At 33.8% G+C, this 20,985-nt stretch overlaps 1 protein-coding gene across 4 annotated transcripts in view; it reads left to right on the forward strand.

Annotated features, from left to right (window-relative positions):
• The window catches only part of EYS (eyes shut homolog), a 790,428-nt gene that overhangs the window by 150,415 nt on the left and 619,028 nt on the right, over window positions 1-20,985 (forward strand). For all 4 annotated transcript variants that reach the window (XM_026791587.2, XM_074538459.1, XM_074538460.1 and 1 more), the window contains exons 8-9: window positions 14,797-14,901; window positions 15,163-15,302. In XM_026791587.2, the coding sequence (XP_026647388.2) occupies window positions 14,797-14,901; window positions 15,163-15,302 (245 nt within the window). The remainder of the gene's footprint in view (window positions 1-14,796; window positions 14,902-15,162; window positions 15,303-20,985) is intronic.

The raw sequence follows: 20,985 nt of genomic DNA on the forward strand, positions 1-20,985 counted from the left end.
GATATTTGTTGGTGATTGACACAATTTCTTCAGCAATGTTTCTCTTTTAATTAGATACAAAAGAAGCCAAAAGAGTAGCTTATATTAAACACACTGGTGTTTTGGTTTTTTTAAGTGGCAAAGAAAATAATTTCTGATTTTTTTCCTCCACCATTATCCTTTAAAAAGAAGCTCATTGAAATTGGATTCTGAAATCCTTCACTAATCTTTGTCTAGAGATGGAACTGAAAGAGAAGATTCAAACATGATTCACTGCAGGTTTAGATAATATTATGGAGAGAGACATTAGCAACATGTACATCAATTTAAAAATAAGTGCCAGAAATATTAGGAGAACTTTAAAAACAACAATATGAAATATAGGAACAATGTTTATTACCCAAAGAATGAAAATTAATCTAAAGTACAGATGTCAATACACGGAGAAAACAGATTTTAAATCTACTACCATTAAAAAAGAAATAATAGTTGAATAACCCAGAGTTTATTTATCAACGTTTCTCTTCACTTCTCCATTATTCCCTATAGGGTTTTATTTTTTAATTTATGCTTTACTTTTTAAAATTGGTGTGATGCCTATAATTATAAATTTGTGAATATAAGTAATGTTTCACTACAATACTTCAAAGCTTTTGAGATAATTTAAGGTTTCTAGTGTACAATATGATCATGAAACAAAAGTTCAATAGGTTGCAATAAATGGCAACAAATATATGCAATTAATAGAATTAAACATTGCCAAACACTGAGTCATGGCTGAATTCAAGTGGAAACAACTTTGTTGTTCAAGGGTATCTTTCTGTGAGGCCAAAATTCTATTTTTGTGAATTATCATTGTAAGGGGTTCTATATATTGCAATTGATTTTTTTCCACTTTTTCTGCTTTTTTATAGCCAGTTACTTCTTCAGTCTTGATCCATAAAAAAAATTATTTTATACCTGTTCATTGTTTCATTTATGTATTTGGAAAGGAAAGGGAAATGTAGTAGCAATTTTTGTACATTTACTTGACTCTGAATTAAATAAGTTTCTGCAACCAGAAAAGCTATTGTAGTTTCATATCCATTGGCTCTTAATTGTGTTTTTAAATTATAAACACTACAGCTGCAGCTTTTGCGTTAACATTCAAATCACATTTGGATCAAACATCTTAGGGAACACAAAATATGACATGATGTAACATTCTCAGCTGTGAAAAGTAGAACTTTGATTTAAAAAGTAATAAACCCTCTTCAGTTTGGTTCCATACTCTTTAACAAAACCTTGTAGAAACTTGATGCATGGACATGCGCGCGAGGGCGTACGCGGCCCTAGGTCCGGCTAGCAGAAGGGGTGATACGGCCGACGCCCCTGCGCATCCACTGCCAGCCCCCTTCAGCGTCTTTGGCTTCAGGCTGGGCTGGATGTTGAGCTCGCTTGGAGTTGCGCTAATTGAGACAGGCAAGGAGGCGACCACTTGCTGGGGGTGCAAAGTCGGTTTATTTGATGGACTGGAGGCACCAACAAGGGAAATGCCCACAGCAAATGGCCCCGATCAGCGGGAGAGAGACGGGATTTTAAAGGAGAGGGGAGGAGAAGGGAAGGAAGCCCAGCTATCCAATGAGAAAACCTAAAGGGAGGTGCTGAACATAATTGACATACATAAGTAACCAATAAATACAAAGCAAAGGAGGGGCCCCGGGACCACAGCCAACCACGGCCCCCAGAGAGAAGAAGGTTCTCGAAAGCTGGGAGGAGAGGGGGGTGATTGACTGGGCCCAGGGAGGAGAAAACCTTTACTTATAAGGGAGAATAGGGGAGGAGGAATTATATAACACAACTGACTGAAGGCAGGGGTTGCTATGGAAACAAAACTGGCAGGAGAACTGTGGCGGGAAAACTGGGGAGGGAGAAACCATTTACATAGAATAAAAGAGGGAAAAATACATATCATGGGGGAGCAAACTGAGAAACTTAAAAACACGCTACAACAGACATGAAATTTTAAACTATAGATTTTATTTCTGTTTATATGTAAAAAAAATTGAGTCATTTCCTCAGAAAATAAATGTTAAGTTTAAATGCTCATAGAATAAAGACTTATAATGTATAGTTATTTTTGTTGAATAGGTGTCATTACTTTGGTGTTTTCAATTTGCTTCTGCTGTTAGTTTATTATTTTCATTTTATTTTTTCTCTTCTCTGAAAGTGGATAAAAACCTTTGACTCTACAACAGTGCTTGTAAGTAATATATCTTAGGGCATTGAAACAATCCATATCAGCAATTTCTCAGGTCCTGCACAGTAGACCAATTGTCCTTGAATAAACTTCCTCTAATTTATTCCTATATTTCCTTGTGTGTAGAGCAATCATATTGGCAGGAATTGATTTGGCATGTTGATTTGGCATGGTCATTCTCACTTCACATAAAAGTCCTTTAATTTAAATAATCTTACTACTGCTAAAATAAACTGAATCCCAAGAAAACTCGCCAACCAGATTTTTAAGTACTACTTCAATTGCATACTTTTTCCTTATCTTAAAAGTTTTTATAACACTCATTAAGATTGTTCATAGATTTATCCACAATTTATTTTTTCCTTTTCATTGTTTTATTGAGACAGATCTTCTAATTTCTACAGGTATATGAGAAATATATATAAACATGCTTTGATGGAGATTGCCCTGTTGAACTGTGTAGGATACTTGAAACAGTATTCTGTAGAAGACATCTCTGGTGCCAGAATAACTAATGTCCCAGAGAATGAGCTATGGGATATAAAAGTTCCTATGTCTTACAAAGCCTTGTTAAGGCAACATTTATTTTAATCCTTCTCTCTGGCCGAATGCACCTTTTTAAATTCTTTTGTTCTCAAGGACACAGTGGTGACATATTTAAACCCTGGTGGGCAGTTAAGTATCGAACATCTGGTTGTTCACTCTTCCCCAGTGAGGTGTTGGAAAGAACCAGAAGCACAAAAGTAAGAAAAGTTGAGATAAAGATAAATCGTTAGGTCAAGCAGAAGCTGTTCACATAGGGGAAGCAAAATAAGGAGTTCATTCAATACTTATTGCTAGCAGGCAAGAGTTCAGCCATTTCTAGAATATTTGGGGAAGATCTCTATTTCATGTCAAAGTACAGTGATAATCTCCTACGTCTCAAAACTCAAATAGATAAAAAGAGTAGTACTTTTTTCCCACAGCTCTAATCCCTATAGTAAAGGTGAGCAAATAAAGGAATTTTTGAAGCATCATGAGAGGTAGCTACATCACAGGAGCATACTGGAATTACACATCAGTATCTGTCTCAGCAATAGATACTGCCACTTTAAGCTTTGTTCATTGCACTTTATATGTTATTGTGATTGTCACTTCTGAAAGAGAAATGGTTAGGGCACAGAGATCCCAAACATCAATGACCATGTAGTGAAATAATGGAATAAAAGAAGTCACTTGTTAAGGAGTGCTACAGGAATTCACTCAGAATTCTTACATTCATAGGTGAATAAAAAGGAAACAGCTTGTTGCTTTTCAGAAGACTCAGTTTTTTATTAAAGAAGAAATTTCAGAGATAACTGACAGAAAGCAATATGAAAAACCAAAGTACTTCTCATTCTAATCCTCTTCAGCAGATGCTCAGAAACCTTACCTGCTTTTTAAAATGCCTTTTAGGAGGTGTGTCCATATAGTATTAGTTAGGGTGAAAGGAAAATTATTTTAGCTAGTCTGTTCTTTCAAATTAGCTCGCAATGCAGGTCTCTCCCAAAGCCAGTAAAATTCCAAGAAAAAGCATGAGTTACACTGACTGTATACATCAGAAGGATAGCATGTACTGAATTGGAAGGGGCCCACAAAGATCACCATGCCCAAGTCCTGGCTCTGCACAGGACAACACCAAAATCACACCACGTGCCTGAGAATATTTTACAAATACTTCTTGAGTGCTGTCAGGCTTTGTGCTGTGACCAGTTCCCTGGAGAGCATATTGAAGTGCCCAGCCACCCTTTGGGGGAAGAACCTTCTCCTCATATTCAACCTAAACCTTCCTCAACTCTGCTTCATGTCATTCGCTTGAGTCCTGTCACTGGTCACGACAGAGAAGAAATTGGTACCTGCCCTTGTCTTCCCTGTGTGAGGATGCTGCAAATCACATGGAGGTCTCCCCTCAGTCTCTTCTGAACAGACCTAGTGATTTCAGCTCCTTTTCATATGGTTTCCCTTCTAAGCCCTTTCACTTTACTGTGGCCCTTCTTTGGATGCTCTCCAATAGCTTTGTATCCATCTCATATTGTGGTGTCCAAAGCAAAAACTGCACCCAGGACTCAAGGTGATGCCTCATCAGAAAGTGTGTTATAAGGACACTGATCTGTACTAAGAACTCTCACCTAAGATGATAGCAAGATGAATTACATGAAAACACAACAGTTTCAGTCCATCTAGGGCATTCAACAGTACTAATTGCAATGAAAGGATAGAGAAGTAAACAATGAAAAAATAAAAAGGACACATTATCCATACTGGCATAATATTTAATATGAAGCAGATAAACTCCTGGACAATTAATGAGGACTAGGGCTAATGTCTGATGTTGTGGCATACTTATAATTACTCCAAGCAGACTCTGATCTACAGTAGTTTAAGTCAACATTTTTTCCTCGGGTCCTAATTTCCACACAAAATACTAAAGCTACTTTGTGCTGGAAATACTTCTAATATTTTGGCATGCAGCACTTGCATGAAAAGCCAAAAGACTATAAAAACATTCTACATGAAAATTCAAGGAATAATGTAATATCAGTATTTAAGTTCTGCCTGCTTTTAAAATGGAATAAGATGCTCCCAGTGCAGGCAGATATTTATGAATATGTTCATATTTCCTAATAGTTCAGTTTCTGGTTTAATTTGCTGTGCACAGTGTATTTTGCCCATTTGAGTCTGTAGGAATTTTAAAGGAATTTTTGTTCATTAAGAATAGCTATCGTTAACTTAATTATGTGATTGTTTTTTTAAGAAATATGGCTGTATCAAGGTCTGGATTTCTAAGCATATAATTAGTAAAGTTCTCAACTAAAAGACATGCTTTAAAATATACCCTTAAACTTGGCATATGGAATTTTTCAGAGAGCTACATCTGCTCATGAACTCCAAAAATGACTTTCACCCATCGCTATCAACCTTGTATTTTTTAAGAGAAGAACAAGCTGACTTGTACTTGACTTTCTGGGACTATTAGCCCAGAACTCAAACTAAAGAAGAAATTTACATAACTAACTGAATATTTTAAAAGTAGCAAATTTTCAGGGACATAGCAGGAGTGTTTCCTGTTCACAATGTGTTCCTGTGAAAGTCTGACCTCAAGTCCAGGTGCATGTTACACAGCCTACCATTTTATTCTCCTTCTTCCCAGCTCCTACCAACCTACCATGCCTCATTTTACTGAGGCATACAACTCCAAGATTTACCTGTCAAGGAGTTAGAACTGTGCTGGTTTTATTTAGTTTGTCTGGCTCTTCTGGGTTTACAGCTCTTGATGTCTATATTTTTCCTTTTTTATTCATTCAGAGTAAAAATTAAAAAGCTGGGGGTTTTTTTTGTTTTTTTTTTTTCTCTGTGGATAGTTTGTAAGTCTCTTTATGAGAACACCACTGCATAATTCATTCATATCCCCAAATATATAAATCTGCTGTTAGTGACAAGGGAAACTGTAGCTTTCTCTCAGCATTCAGAGAGGTAGTTGGATAGACAGTGAACATTGAAATAGCTATATATCACCCTGATAAAAACATCACATCATCAATAGGAAACATGAGTGATGTAGTCCTTTTATGCAAAATCAGTAAAAAAGTCTTCTGAATAAGTTGAAGTGCTTAAAAAAGCTAATTTACTATAATAACCATAGAGACGTTATTTTCTGCTTCTCAGCTGAACCTGTGTTTACTCAGCCAAGTACACAATTTCAGATATTATCAAGGTACAAAAACTGTCAACAGCATTACAAATCACCTATCACACTAATGGGTTTAAAACGTGATAAGGCAGGCAGTATAGATATAATTATAGCATGTTTAAAAATATATAATGCATTGGAAAGATTAATAATACTATAGTGTAGATCTAGTGACTGTTTTCATTACAAAGCTGTTCTTTGTAGTTCTATTTTAGTTCTTTAAAAGACCTCAGACTTACATCTTTTTGCTTTGAATATCAAATATCCTCTTTAAAGTACGGATAACCGGGTGAATCTTATATTGCTTCATTTTTCTCAGACACAATATACAAAATCATTGTCTGGCATAGCCTACTCTATCTCCATTGAAGTTGGAATAATGTTAATCTATGAACTAAATAATCTAGACTTTCTTATGCTATTTTTCAACCTTTGTGCTCAGTAGTTGCTCCTTCTATTAAAAAACAAAAAACAAAAACAACCCAAATGCATTCTGTTGAAATATGATATACAAAACCACTTTGTTAAAGACTTAAATCATTACTTCAACTGTGTGAATGATGTCTCTTATAAGGTATATTTCTCTTGTCAAATAAGCAGATTTTTTGGGCACTTCAAGACCTATCCTTTTTTTGGTTTTGTTTATTTGGGTTTTTTAACTGGAATCACATCAGAAACTTACATTCAGCAACAACTTTTAACTTTGGTCCTCACTCTGGGACACTGAATTGCTCAGGTTTACTTTTTCTGCAATATACTTGCCTCCATTTCTATTTACTGAGATATCTCACTTTGCAAATATGTTCCTTCAAAATATTTGACTTCATTAGATTTGTTTTCATGATACCTTTCTCCTCAGCATTTGCCACCAATTTAGTATAAACTCTATATAGGAAGTTTAATTTACCTTTCAGATCACAACAATTCAGATAAGAACGTAAAATAATATAGAATTTACATCAGAGTGCTGCATCCAGTCCTATAGCCCTCAGCACAGAAAGGACATGGAGCCAGTACAGAGGACAGTTCTGGAACAATTCTCCTATGAGGAAAGGATAAGAGGGTTGGGGGTGTTCACCTTGGAGAAAAGAATCTCTAAACACCTCATTGAGGCATTTCAATACTGCAGTTTACCAACAAAAAAAACCAAACCAAACCAAACCAAAAAAAAAAAAAACAAAACCCAAAACAAAACCCCAAAAACAAAAAAAAAAAAAAAAAAACACCAAACCAAAAAATCCTAAAAAACCTGGAGAGGAGCTTTTTACAAGGGTCTGTAGGAATGACAAGGGGTAATGGCTTTAAATTGAAAGACAATATATTTATACTACATATAAGGAAGGAATTTTTCAGAATGAGAGCTGTGAATCACTGGACCAGGTTGCCCAGAGATGGGACAAATGTCCCATTTCTGGAAGTATTCAAGGACAATTTGGAGCAGCCTGAGTTAAAGATGTCCCAGCTCATTGCAGGAGGCTTTGACTAAATGATCTTTAAAGGTCTCTTCCAACCCAATCTATTCTATTATCCCACGATCAATCTTTATGTCACCCACACAAATTTGGACTGTTGCCTCAGTGCACTGATTTTATCTTTACTCTGGGCTCATAAACTATTATCTTATTCTCAATCCAGAATCCTTTTATCTAAATATTTAGACTCAATTTGCCAAGGAATATTTTCTAAAACTTAAAAAAGCTTCGCATCCTCTCTGGAACCTAAGAGCGATGTTCAAGTGTCTTACAGAGAGCCGAGGGACCTGCAAGTATGGTGCTTTTTTTATCCAGGCTAGGTAGGAATTCTCTTTCTGTAATCTGCCCTCTCTCGGTGGGTATCTCTGAGAATGACTGTTCTGTGTTATTTCATACTTCACTTAGGATGAGGGAAAAAGGATCAAGCTAGATGAAAATTCTGTGTTCCGGGCATGAAAATTGTTTTGCATATTCTCCTAGTAACCTGTTGTAGTTTTTATATGAACCAGATTTTTAATGAGACATATAAAGGGCACTTTGACCAACAACAAAATAAAGAAACAAACAAAACCTTCACAAAAGAATAAGAGACTCCTTGAAAGAAAGGTCTGCAAAAGACTTTGCCAAGAGATGAATCTTTATGACGAGATTTCCATCTAAATCCTGAATGCAGCTAAGAGAAAGGACAGATAATCTATTAAATGGTCAAAAGTCTAATTGCCTGTTCCAGAATAATGAGTTCATTTAGGAGCCAAGGTTATTAAAATACATCTCAAACAAATTTAAAGACATTCTGTAAAAAGCAACTCAGCTAAAGACTGTGCTTAACCAACAGTTGCAGAAGAACTCTCAGAAAGGACTATTCCTAAGCGCCCTTAAATGATTAGTTGCATTTTGAAGCAGGAGAAGGTAAAATTTTAACTGCATATTTTTCATTTGACTGTGTATAATTCATGTAGTAGGTAGACAACTGCACTAAGTCATAAGCTGACTGTGGTCACTGAAAGTCTTTTTGATCTTTTTGAAAAGTTTTAAATTCAGGTCCATGTAAATAAATTATGATAGCTGGTAAATTTTGAGAATAAGCATAATAATGTTTACTTGAGCTTGAAAATGTTCCTATTATAGTTTGTGTCCCCCTAGTCTATGAAGCTGGGACAGTACCTAATGAACCTAGGTGTTTTACTTCAGCTGCTTTACCTATTGGACATGTATGTCTTTATGTTGAAAAGGTTATGCTGCTTTCCCAAAAAAGGAAATAATTTTCTAGATCATTGGCCCATGATATGGTGTAAATATGCCTAACCACTTACACCTAATCAAAATCTAATCAGACTTGGAATTGTTATCTCCAACCCCAATAAACTCTTGCTTTTCATGAGATAATGGAAACTACCTCCTTTATATGTTAATTAGCAAAGCTGTGTCATTAAATAATTATTATTGCATTGTTCTTGGGTTTACTTTATTTAATTTTTTTTCTCTCAGAAGAATAACTCTTCTTCACAGGGATTTGTGAAACACCATCCTAAAATGAAATACAAAGGAATTGTGGTAGTAAAATAACAGAAAAAATATAATTAAACTTGCAAATTTCAACAAAAGAAATATTTTAGATTATGTTTCAAATACCACTGTAGATAAATGTGTTCCTTCTGATGCCAGCTGCCATTTCAGATGGCTGTATCATTTTTAATTTTGTTTTCATTTAATGCAGGGATATGGTAGTGATAATCAATGAATGAGAAATTTCAGTATAATGTACTTTAGAAAGATAAAATTTAATAATGTAGTCTAAGCAATTTGGCTAGATTTCATCTATAGTTGGTGAGCATTTTCCAGTTTGGTGTTTCCTCAACCCACCTATAGCAAAAATGCTTCCACCAACGAGAACAATGATGTGATCCTTTCTTTAATGTTTAGCAGTAGAAAAAATATTTATTTTATCAGTATGCAATTACAGTCTCTTCTAAGAAGACTGAAAAAACACACATATTAATCTTAAATAAATCTTCATTTGAATATTTATGCTAACTAGTTTATAAAAGAGGTTTTTCTAATGTCGAAACCAAGTCATTTAAGCTTGATTGTTTGGCTGTCAGGCAGAACTTTGAACACCTACATGTGTGAATGTCAGATCAGGTGTTTATTTCTCCTATTTTAAAATTCTTTTCTCATTCGCTGAAATTAATTTACTTAGAAAACCACAAAGATTTATCGCTATACCTAGATTTATCTGCACAGTTCTACACAGGTCTAAGGGAAAATAAGGAAATACTTTGAATACATGGAAACCTATCTAATGGTTCCAATAAATATTACTTTAAGTGGATTTAATGTATTTTAAAATAAATAAATAAATGTAAAGTTCCAGGAAGCAAAATAAAACGTGTAATTTTTAAGTGCTTAAAATGTCTGTACCAGGCTTGTTGCTCTTTGATCTCTTTAGGATACATAGAAAGAGCTTAGAATTTTAGAGTCCTCTACTCATATGACACCTTTTGGACTGAGTTCAGGATGAGACAAATCATACAACAGAAGTTGAATTTTTTATGACCTATAATGCAGTAGCATGGATGTAAAAGCCAATATTTCAGAGAGTGAACCTTAACTGTCCATGCTGTGCCAAAGAGCATGTTTTTTGAAGTTCCTACTAGCTTCTTGGTTTGAATGGTTGAAAAGCAATGGTTCTATGATTATTTCAGCCTGTGCACATGTATATACATAGGCAATAAATCTAATTGGGTGTTAAAACTGCCTTCTAAATCAGGGAACAAAAAAACATAGAAAAAAATCTTGAGTTTTAGCTTCATAAAATTACTTTGGAGAAAAGACATTAAAAAATAATTATGATACAATCCAGTGCTTGTGCATTATGTTACATTATGTACTCTTTTTGTTTGATAAACTTGCTACCATGCAACATAGCAAATTAAAAATGCTTACTGTAGATCATCTCTATACGCTCTTTATAAGCACACTGGTTATTAACATAGTTCCTGGAAAAAAATAGGAAGAATATTAAATTGAGAGTGGAAGTACAAAAATAGACTAGAGCAGAATACAAAAATAGACTGAAGAAGATCACATAAAACTAAAAATATCTCTAGCAAACATAAGTGCAACCAAAGTCTGAGGGACTGCAAATTCTGTTTTATAGGTTAAAATTTTTGGGTGAATTACAAATGAAACACACTAGAAGTTCTGCCTTTACTACACTGTACTATACAGAATGGAACTGTGAGTTATATTATTTTTAAGAACCCCCAGGGACATATGTGATAAAGTCAGACTTAATGGTATATAAGCCTCTAAATGATTTTCTTATGTTGAAAATCTTTTGTTATGTGCAGGGTAGAAGCGCACCATATATGCATGTAAAGCCAGAAATGTATTGGTGATATAACTGAAATATTAAAATTTAAATAATTTTCAGGGCAAATCTAATTGCTGCAGAAAATGAGTGGTATACAGTTGCAACATAATTCATAGTTTATCTCCCTTTTTATAATATAATTCTCACCCTTTTCCCTACTCCTCCAGATCTTAAGGTCAATGATTTCATAGTGCTGCTGTTGGAAGCAGTGTTGCAGAATCTATATTCTTTCACTGGAAGGAATGGACAATCATACTGATGGTTTCTCCATCTCCAGTATCCACTTGGGGTCATTTCTATCTGTCCACTTACACCTTTTATTTTCATTGGACTGCAGTTCTATTTTAGATCTTAATTTACATTTTATGGTGGGTCTAAAGTATATTAAATTAAATTTCTTTGTGCTTTTTGTTAGCCTTCAGACCAGTTTTGTCCAGCTAGAGGTCTTCATTCTTTAACTGGGCACTGGTGAGTTGCCTGTTGTTGTGGGGTCCACCATCTCTAATCACTGCAGTGCTCCTCACATCACATCCTGTCTCTATTCTCAAGGTCTCTTGTTGTGATACCAGCCCTCTATTTGTATACAGCACTGCATCAGGCTAGTAAATGCAATCGTAGTTATAATGTCTACTTGCTCTTATTTATTTAAATCTATGGTTGTTCCATGTAAAGATAAAAAAAACTAAAGCAAATCAGAAGAAAAAAACTATTGTCACAATTAGGCCAAGTAAATCATCATTGCAAGAAAGTCTGATGACCCTCAGTTCTTGCAAATTTAATGCAAAGCTTATGGTCTATTGCTAGAAAAGGCAGTGTTGTTCTGCAGGGCTATTGGGGAAAATACCCTCAAATTACTTTTAGAATTTGTATTGAATTTGCCATCTTTCCTTCTTCTGCTACCAAACTCTATTTAAAAGATTCCTTGTTCTACTGATGTTTCTTCATTTCAGCAATGTCACATTTCAGTCTCTTTAGAATTGTTTGGTGAATTTTACCTGGATAAGGTTATTTGTGGTTATTTATTTAAGTTCACTAGTAAGTTTATTGCCAGGTATAGACATAAGTACACTAATTTATCTGTTTTGTAGCTGGCTTTTATGACCCCCAGAGCTATGCAGTTGTTTTAGCTAATCACGGATTCTAAGCTAACAAATACACAAATGAGAAGCAAGGTATATTCTTTTAGGTTTAGTGTGTTAATGCAATTAAATGTCTCATTCCACCGTACTCAGACAGTGGAAGTTGGAAACTGCAAAAAAGAAACATAGACAAATTACATGTGTGTGTATGGATGGAGTTAGAAAATCTAAAGATAAGATGGAAATTAAAAGAGCAAGAACCAAGGAGGACAAGAAAGTGTCCTCTAAATATATTGGTGGTAAAAGAAAATTAAGGAAAATAATTAAAGAATTTAACTTTTAAGAACACATCCTTAGATGAATAATGTATAAGGTCATTTACAAAATAAACAGTGCAACAGTAGTTAATAAGTAGTCTTGAATTAAATTTTTTCCCTCCTCCTAATGTTGTAAAAGTTCTTTATTTTCCCCTTTGTTCCGTGGGCCTGCTGAACCTATTTCTGATAGAAGAATAACATGCTTAATTGTGCACAAAAATCTTGTTTGAGTTCTCTAAGTACTGCATTTCTCAATTACTCAGCCCTTACTCACTATGAAGTGATAATTAGGCATTAAAAGCTAAGTGGATTACTGTGGAGATCTCTCCTGATATCCATTTATCACTTAATCAGACTTTAATACCATAAATTATGCATTTCTCAGCAGTATTCAGATTCCAATAAATTCTATAACAGTTTGAATTTACTAGGTTTTCTTGACCTCATTGTGGCAGGGAAAAGTCATAAAGTTTGCTTAAAGGATACAGCCACTATAAGAATTTCAGATTTATAGCAAAATAATTCTTAAAGCCTGTTGGGTTGCACTAATATTTATTCATAAGGGTTTCTTGGACAAGACAATTCCATCCTCATGAATAAACATGAAAAAAATTGGTCCAAAATACATATTGAGTTGAAGTTTTTTTCTCAGATTTTTTTTGCTCCTGATTTTGCCTTCCAAACCTCATTAAAAAAAAAAAAAACAAACCAAATGAAACCCCACAATTCCTACGAGATTGCAGCTTCAGTAGAACATCCAGCTGCTTTTGGGATGAAAATATCTATTTATGTGTTAGCATGCCTCTTTGCTGGCCACTATTACAGGAAAAGTGGCTTTGTAAAAGTATTCATCATGATGAAATCTCCCAAGAAATGCAGATACTTTGGGTTACCATTAGAGCCAATATGAACAGAGCAAATGAGAATCTTGTATATGGAAGGTCAGGTTGCTGATAGTTTCCCATGTAATATTAAATATTATAATAATAATAAATAGCAAGAAACATCTAATTTCCTATTTTCCTATGTTCTCTATTATTATGTATTATTGAAAATATTTTTAACTCAGTAAACTTTATAATAAAATATAATCTTGGCTATTAAAATATTGATAGATGTTATCACTGGATGATTTTTAACTGAGAACTGAAAGGATAGAGTAAATGTTAAAAATCCTTAAAAGCATGCTGGTCAACCTGTATGTAAAAACATGAAATTACACTTGTGGTTTAGCACCTGTTGGCCCAAAATAGAGATTTTTGGCCAACAAAACACAACATATTCCCGTTTGAATTTACAGAAGTCCATGAGAAGCAGTCTTTAGGTCTTGAAACTCTATTCCAGCATAATAAAAGTGAATAAAATTGGCAGAAAATATTGAAGAAGAGACATAGTCATTTCTTACCAATTTTTATCCTATTAAGTTGTGTTTTCCTGATGGCTCTAGCTTTAGATCAAAAGGATAGATATAAAAAATTTTAAAACAATTTCATTATTTGAAGTAACTTTATTCCCTTTTTTTGACATAGGAAGAATTTCAAATAAATACTAACTTCTGACTTGAAATTTTACAGGATAAATTATCTGCTTTAAGAAATTATCCACATTTCTTGTATATTCCTTCCAAACATTTTTCTCCTGTACAGCTCTTCAGTGTTTTCTGCTTAAGCCATAAACTAACACTGATTACAAACAAGTTGCTGATAAAAGCATCAGTAATTTACACTTATTGTATATTCTGAAGTTTTCCTCTTCGAAATACCTCAAAACTCCTGAACCTCCTTCTACTTTTCTCAGCTGTACAGATTTTTTTTTCTAAATTTGGAAACTGCCCCCGCTCCCCCTCTGCCCCCTCCCCACTCCAAATTCTTGCTGTAAAAATAGTAAATTAAAAAAAAGTCAAGGAAAGCAACAAAAAGCACACCAATAACAAGGAAGAAAATCAAGAATATATATAGAGAATTCATGAAATTGTTTTCAGTACCAAAAAGAATAAGAATAAAAAGTGAAAGTGCTTTGTTTTTGTCAAATCTAGTTGTCTTTCAAGACTAATGGTAAACCTGATGGTTTTCTTATTGATTCATATCACATTCCATGAGATATACATCTCTTCAGTACATTTTTTTAGAACTGTCCAGTTACAAGTTTAATTATTATTCCTGCTGAGCTAAAAGCAGTTTTCAGCTAAATGAGCAAGTTGTTCAGTGAATCACACTAAAGGTTACCTCGAATAAATGTGATAAATTTTTCCTAGCCAAAACAGAGCTCAGAAAATGCATAGTAAAATGTAAATAATAGGGCATTACCTCAGTTTCAGCTAATTATTTCCAGGGAAAATCTCCCCTCTTCAGCTCTGTATCACCTTCTGGATACATCCTAAATTGTTCCAAATGCTGAAAAAGTATTTTTGGTTTGACCTTTTTTGAAACACTGAAATCGATTTTTTATATGTATAAGTGGAGCAAAAAAAAAAAGTTTGAAAACATACACAAGACCTTTAACCAATATCCCAGAGATCTTATTTAAAGGAAGTTATTCTATCAATATTACTAATATGACTTACAGCATTTCCTTAAGAAAGTGATATTAATTCCTAATAATTTTAGGACTTTTTTCCTATTTCAGGAGAATTCTGTGAGGTGCAAATCGACAGCTGTGGTTCCAATTCGTGCGAAAATGGAGGAACATGTATTGCCTATGAAGATCATTTTAAATGCACTTGCCCTATAGGTGAGTCATTGGTAATTTTTTCTAACAAAAAAAAAAAAATGTCATCCAAATATTTCTGTTAAGAAGTAGCAATATAAAAATAGCACTGTATGTCAACAAATGCAGTGAACATTTTTATGAAGAAAAGCACTTTTTCTCTTTGTTCACAAAATAAAACTGCCAAATAACTCTACTAGAGTGGTGTTAACTGCTAACACCCTGAACAGACATAATGTCAATATTCTGAATGAACTGTGATTAAACATTCTCTTTGTGGTGCAGGTTTTGAAGGTGAAAGATGTGAACTCGATATTGATGCCTGCTTATTCAACAACATAAGCTGTGCCCCAGGAGCAGTGTGTATGGATAAATCTCATGGATTTAATTACACATGTTTATCACCATGTATTGGAAACTCAGAGGTAGGATAAAGTGATATATTCCCCCCAGCATTTTTTGGAAAATCAAACAACTTATTTTAATAGCAGTGAGCTGATGAAGCCTCATTTTGCACTGCTTTCCTAAACACAGCACTCACTCTTAAATATTCTCATGCTAATTTTCCTTTTTCTGTGTAACATATGCATTTAAAAGTGTGTGATCTGACTAGTCTGGTCACTGTCCAACAAACCATGCAATGTCTGAGCTCTATGTTTCTTGTTATTTATAGGTTTTTTCACTGATGTCTCCTTCTGTCTTCTACTTGCTGCTGCTGTATTCTGAAACTTGAAAACTTTAGGCAAAATCTTTTTGCAATCTTTCATGTGTATAAAAGTAACCAGACAGAGGGCTGATGGTACAGCAATGTACAGAAAGAATGATAGAAGTTTCATTTCCATTACAAACAAAAATAACAAATTACATTAAACAACAAAAAGGTGAGACTAATTGCACTTCAATGGGTGATGAAAAGGCTATTAGAAAAATCTAAATTTACCTTGCAAGTTACTCTTCAATGTTCACAGCATATGGAAATGAAAACTACTTTTACACTTCCAAAGTTTTGTAGAAGAAATGTATTTGTTGTATCCTTTTCACAATCCCTTATGACCTTTTAAATTGCATTTGGGAAGGATTCATTCATATTAGGGTGAACTATGAGATTTTGGTATAGGTTAAACTAAAATACCATTGCACTATTATGATAGCTATTTTAAAAGCTCTGTGCATAATGCTATTTAGCCTTCCAAACCAGTACACAAACATGATAATGAGTGTTTTACAGGCTTTATAAATTCTTTTATTGAAATATATGCACCATAAAAATATAGTATGATTAGTAGGCAACATATTTACAAAGAACAATCAATATTTATGTCACCTTCAAGTCCATGAGTGGACACTTATTAGTGAACATGAAATATAGCACTGAAAAACTCACTGGCTCAAAGGTTTATACTTAAATTGTTCAGCATCTGGTAAATGTTAACATTTTTATGATTTAAAGTGTCATACTGAGTGCAAATATATTGGCAGGTACATGGCATAGCATCACAATGGTGCAATCATCATTATGGCTAGTCAGCATGGAAGTGATGGTGTGCCAAGGATGCTGACAGGAGCTAGTGAAACATTTTACTGTAATATTCACTTAAAATCCCTCAGACATATTTAATTTATTCATACAAAGACTATAATAAATGTCATATGGGGAAAAAAGTAATTATATATATACATATCGATATATATGTATCAATATACACTCACTGTATGAGATACTTGATTTGTGTGTAATGTGAATATTTAGTAGATTTTTTAATGGGAAAAATAATAGAAAATAAAATAATGGATTTATATACTTGAGTTTACCTGTTTTCTCAGCTTACACATCATTAAAATTATATCATTTCCTTCTTGGAAAAAACAAAAGGCTGTATTCAAACAAACATTTTAGTGCATTTCTGAAATAGTGTAAACAATAATTTGAAATTAAAAATTAGTATTAGTCAATAAATTTCAAAATTCAGCATTTAATTCTTAATTTATTTGTTTTGGATAGAAAATAAGTATACATTTTTCATCCTTTCATTTATTTACATTTTCAGTGGTATCTCTGTTGTGCTGAACTGCTTTAGCTATGTATTCAGAAAAATAGATTGAAAAGCATGCTACTATTTGTAATATTTTCTTATTGAACAGAAAATAGATGTAATTAATTGGGGCTCTTCTATCTCTGTATAAATATATAATGATATTAATGCATTAGGGTTTGGTTTTTTCTTTCCCAGCCCAACAAGTAGTGCACTACAGTTGTGTTTAATTGATTTTTTTTCAAACAAATATTAAAAAAAAAATTGAGGTGAACAGATTAAGAGGGGATATCTTCCTTTAAAATTTAAAATGGAATCTTTGTAATTAGGATAATGCCTGCTTGTTCTGGTTCAAGAGTTATGAAAGAACTCTAAATAGAAAATTTTTTCATCTTTAAATTAGTGACTTCCAACAGGACCAAATTTAGCCATTTTGTCTTATAGCACCTTTTCTTCTATAATATACTCAGGTAGACATGAAGAGGAATTAAAAAAAAAATCTCTTTTTCCATTGGAATACTCAATGCATGCTACGAATGGTAGTGTTTTTATTAACAGGATCTCATAGAGAATTGATAAGACCACTCATAATAACAAATAACTGTAGTGCAACATGATAGGCCTAAGTAACAGAATCACAGAACCATAAAACAGCCCAGGAAGGAAGGAATCTCATAAGACCATGTAGTCCAACATTTCACGGAAAATAAAGCCGTGGTTAGATTATAAATCACATTTTGAAAACCTCCAGTGATGGAGGCACCGCATCCCTGAATAGTTTTACATACCTGTTTATATACACAGGAAAGTCCACCTGTGACCCAAACAATCACAAATGAAGAGGTGTCCTAAGAGGTTCTGGGCCCCTCACTTCAATAAAAATATTGAGGTGTCTGAGGGCATCCAGCAAAAGGTAACAAAGCTGGTGAAGGTTCTGAAATGTAAGTCTTATGTGGGGCAGCTGAGGGAGGTGAGGCTGTTTAGGCTGGAGAAAGAGTCTCAGGGGAGACCTTCTCACTCTTTACAACTACATGAAAGGAGGTTGTAGCCAGGTGGGAGTCAGCCTCTTCTCCCAGGAAACCAGTCAGGACAAGAGGACACAGCCTCAAGTTGTGTCAGAGGAGGTTAAGGTTGGATACCAGGAAGAATTTCTCCACAGAAAGGGCTGTTAAACTTTGGGCTCCACCACCTCCCTCTGCCCAGGGATCTGGTAGAGCCACCATCCCTGGAGGCGCTGAAGAAACAAGTGGATGTGAGACTTAATGTTACAGTTTAGCTGACATGGTGGTGTTTGATCAAGGGTCAGATTCAATGATCCTGAATGTTTTTTTCAGCCTTAATTCTATGATTCTATGTGTGATAATTTTTAGTGGGTACAGCTGCATCTTAAGAATTTTATTGCTTCCCTTAAAACACTTATTTTTCAAGATTCTGTCAACAATTTTAAAAAATCATTGCTTTCTTTAGCTCTTACTATGAAAAATTCCAAAGTGCAGCCATAAACCATGGGAACTGCAAGATGTTGACCAATAGCTATTGTTTTTTAAAAGGAAATAAGGAATAGGAATTAAAAACTACTTTACAATTATGTTTCATTCTCTTTTCAGTTTTAAGATGTAAACAGACTTGCTTAGCAGACATCAACTTGGTTTGTCAAAAATAATTCCCATATGAGTTAGGAACTAAACCAAATGTGAAAGTTCCTTTCAGAGTCTATCTACAGCTTTATAATACTGAAATTTATGGAGCTCCATTTGCATATTTTATTTGAAAATTTTCTCTTTTTATGAGCCATGATCCCATGCTGCACTTGCAGTCAAGACCATAGTTCCAACTTTTTCAATGGAAGTGTCTACATGCTCAGTATATTTTTAGTGTTTAGAGGAGCTGCCACTTGCATGTTTTTTCTGGTCCTTATATGCAATTTTACAAAGTTTCCTCATCTGTAAAAGTAAGGCAGTTTCTATTTTCAATATTTTTAAGACAAACATTTTATCTACTTGCTCAGTGTACCATCAGTCTAGGAAAGAATATAGGTCAGATTAAATAAAATTGCACATCTAGAAAAATTTGAATACTCAGGGACAATTGACTTTGCAATAATGACACCTGAAGACTATAGTAAAATTGTATGCTTGGGGGAAAATACACATATGTGTGCGGTCATTTATCTATGTAAACTGCAGTTTCCTTCCAAGTGAAGAGAATTCCATGAAATTTAAGATGAAAGAGGGGTTGGAAATAATGATTGCTGCCTTATTTTGAGCATTTGACAACACGTGATACTTAGAGAGGTGATGGACATACAGTTATATCCCTCAATTCCTGCAAAGGAAAGATAGGAGAAGAACAAAATCCTCTAAGGTCTAATTATATTTCCTAGCTGAAATAAAGTCTGCTGGCTGATTTTGGAAGAAAGTGATTCTTACATTTTATCACAACTACATAAAAAGGCAGATTTGTGTTAAAGTACTTGCTGTAGACAGAGGTATGATGGTCAGACTGACAAGAATCGACCTGTTTATATCTGTTGAAACATAAGATTTGTATTTAAATACCTTCCATAGCTTTCATTTTAATTTAAATCTTTAGATTACACTAACACTTTAAAGGGTAACACCTTTCTTCACAGTATAAAGTATCAAAATTACATAAGAATAAATTAAACGTAACGTGGCAATATTGAAATATTTGTCTTAGTCACCTAAGGTTTTCTGGATGATTTTCTTGAGTATGAGCTTATTTGACCTATTTGAGCTCTGAGTAAATAGTAAGCATCAGGATAAAATCCAGCAAAAACATAAACACAAAAGTAAGAAAACACATAAAAATAATACAAAAACAACAATTCCCATACCATAGAAGGAGTTTACGTTGAATGCATTTACATTGAATTGCATTTTCCTCCAATATCTTGTTATAATGAATAAGTATCCCAAGGTAAATCTAAAATTCAGTACAGGAAGCATAACAAAAATCTCTTCATTTTAAGGTCAATTTAAAACTTAATCAAAGACAAATGAATATTAAAATATTTCTGCCAAGGACTGTTATTATTACAAATCTTAATGACATTTTAAAGAGATTCAGACTCAATCAAACTGAAGTACTAGTGCATTAAGTCATATTCTAGACACCATTTTCTTTAAAAACCTATTGATTAGAAGGAGGGGTCTTAATTGCTTTGGAATTAATATGTAGTTATCTGTCTTCATACTGGCAAAATTTTCATGGAAATGAAAATAGAACCTAAAAATTAAAATGAGGAAAGGAGCATTAATTCAGACTTATAATTTTCTACAATTTTTGAAGGATTCAGGAAATACTGGTTTAGTAAGTAATATTAGTGATTAAAAGCAAAAAGGAAAAAAGCTGTTCCAGTCTAAATTTATCAATCTTTCAGTATCTGCAAACTGAAAATAAAGCAGCTTCTGATTTTCCCACAGCATAGATGTAATTTATAAACATATAAAGATTCAAGGATAGATTGAATCAGCATTATAATTAAAATGAAAGAAAAAAATCAGTCTTCCTGATAGACACATATTAAGCTAAATTATACAACATAGGAACAATTGCTCTGCTCTCTCAATTAAAAAAAAACAGTCTAGTCACTATTGCCCCTCCTAAAACAAGCACATTTTAATGGCAGTTGTAAAAATGTTATTGTTAAATTAAAACACAAATGCATTTTGCTGACTAAACAATAAATTGATGTATCGATTTAATAACATTCAGTATTTTAGGTTCTTGGAGATGCATCTTTTTAATATCACAACATAAAAAGATTAAATAAACATATTTATTACCAATGGCTTATTCTATTAAACTCTTTGGGAAAAAATCCAATAGGTAAAGAAAAAACTCTTTATGTACGTGGCGGGTGGACCCAGGCTAGACGCCAGGTGCCCATTGAAGACATTCCCTCAATGCCCTCTGCAACTGGACAGGGGAGAGAAAATTGATTGTGAGTTGAGATAAGGGCAAGGACACATCACATAATGATTACTATCACACACAGAAGAGATTTCACTTATGGAAAATAGATGAATTTATTACTAACAAAATCAGAGCA

Source organism: Zonotrichia albicollis, chromosome 3 (genome assembly GCF_047830755.1).
Source record: "Zonotrichia albicollis isolate bZonAlb1 chromosome 3, bZonAlb1.hap1, whole genome shotgun sequence".
NCBI classification, from domain to species: domain Eukaryota; kingdom Metazoa; phylum Chordata; class Aves; order Passeriformes; family Passerellidae; genus Zonotrichia; species Zonotrichia albicollis.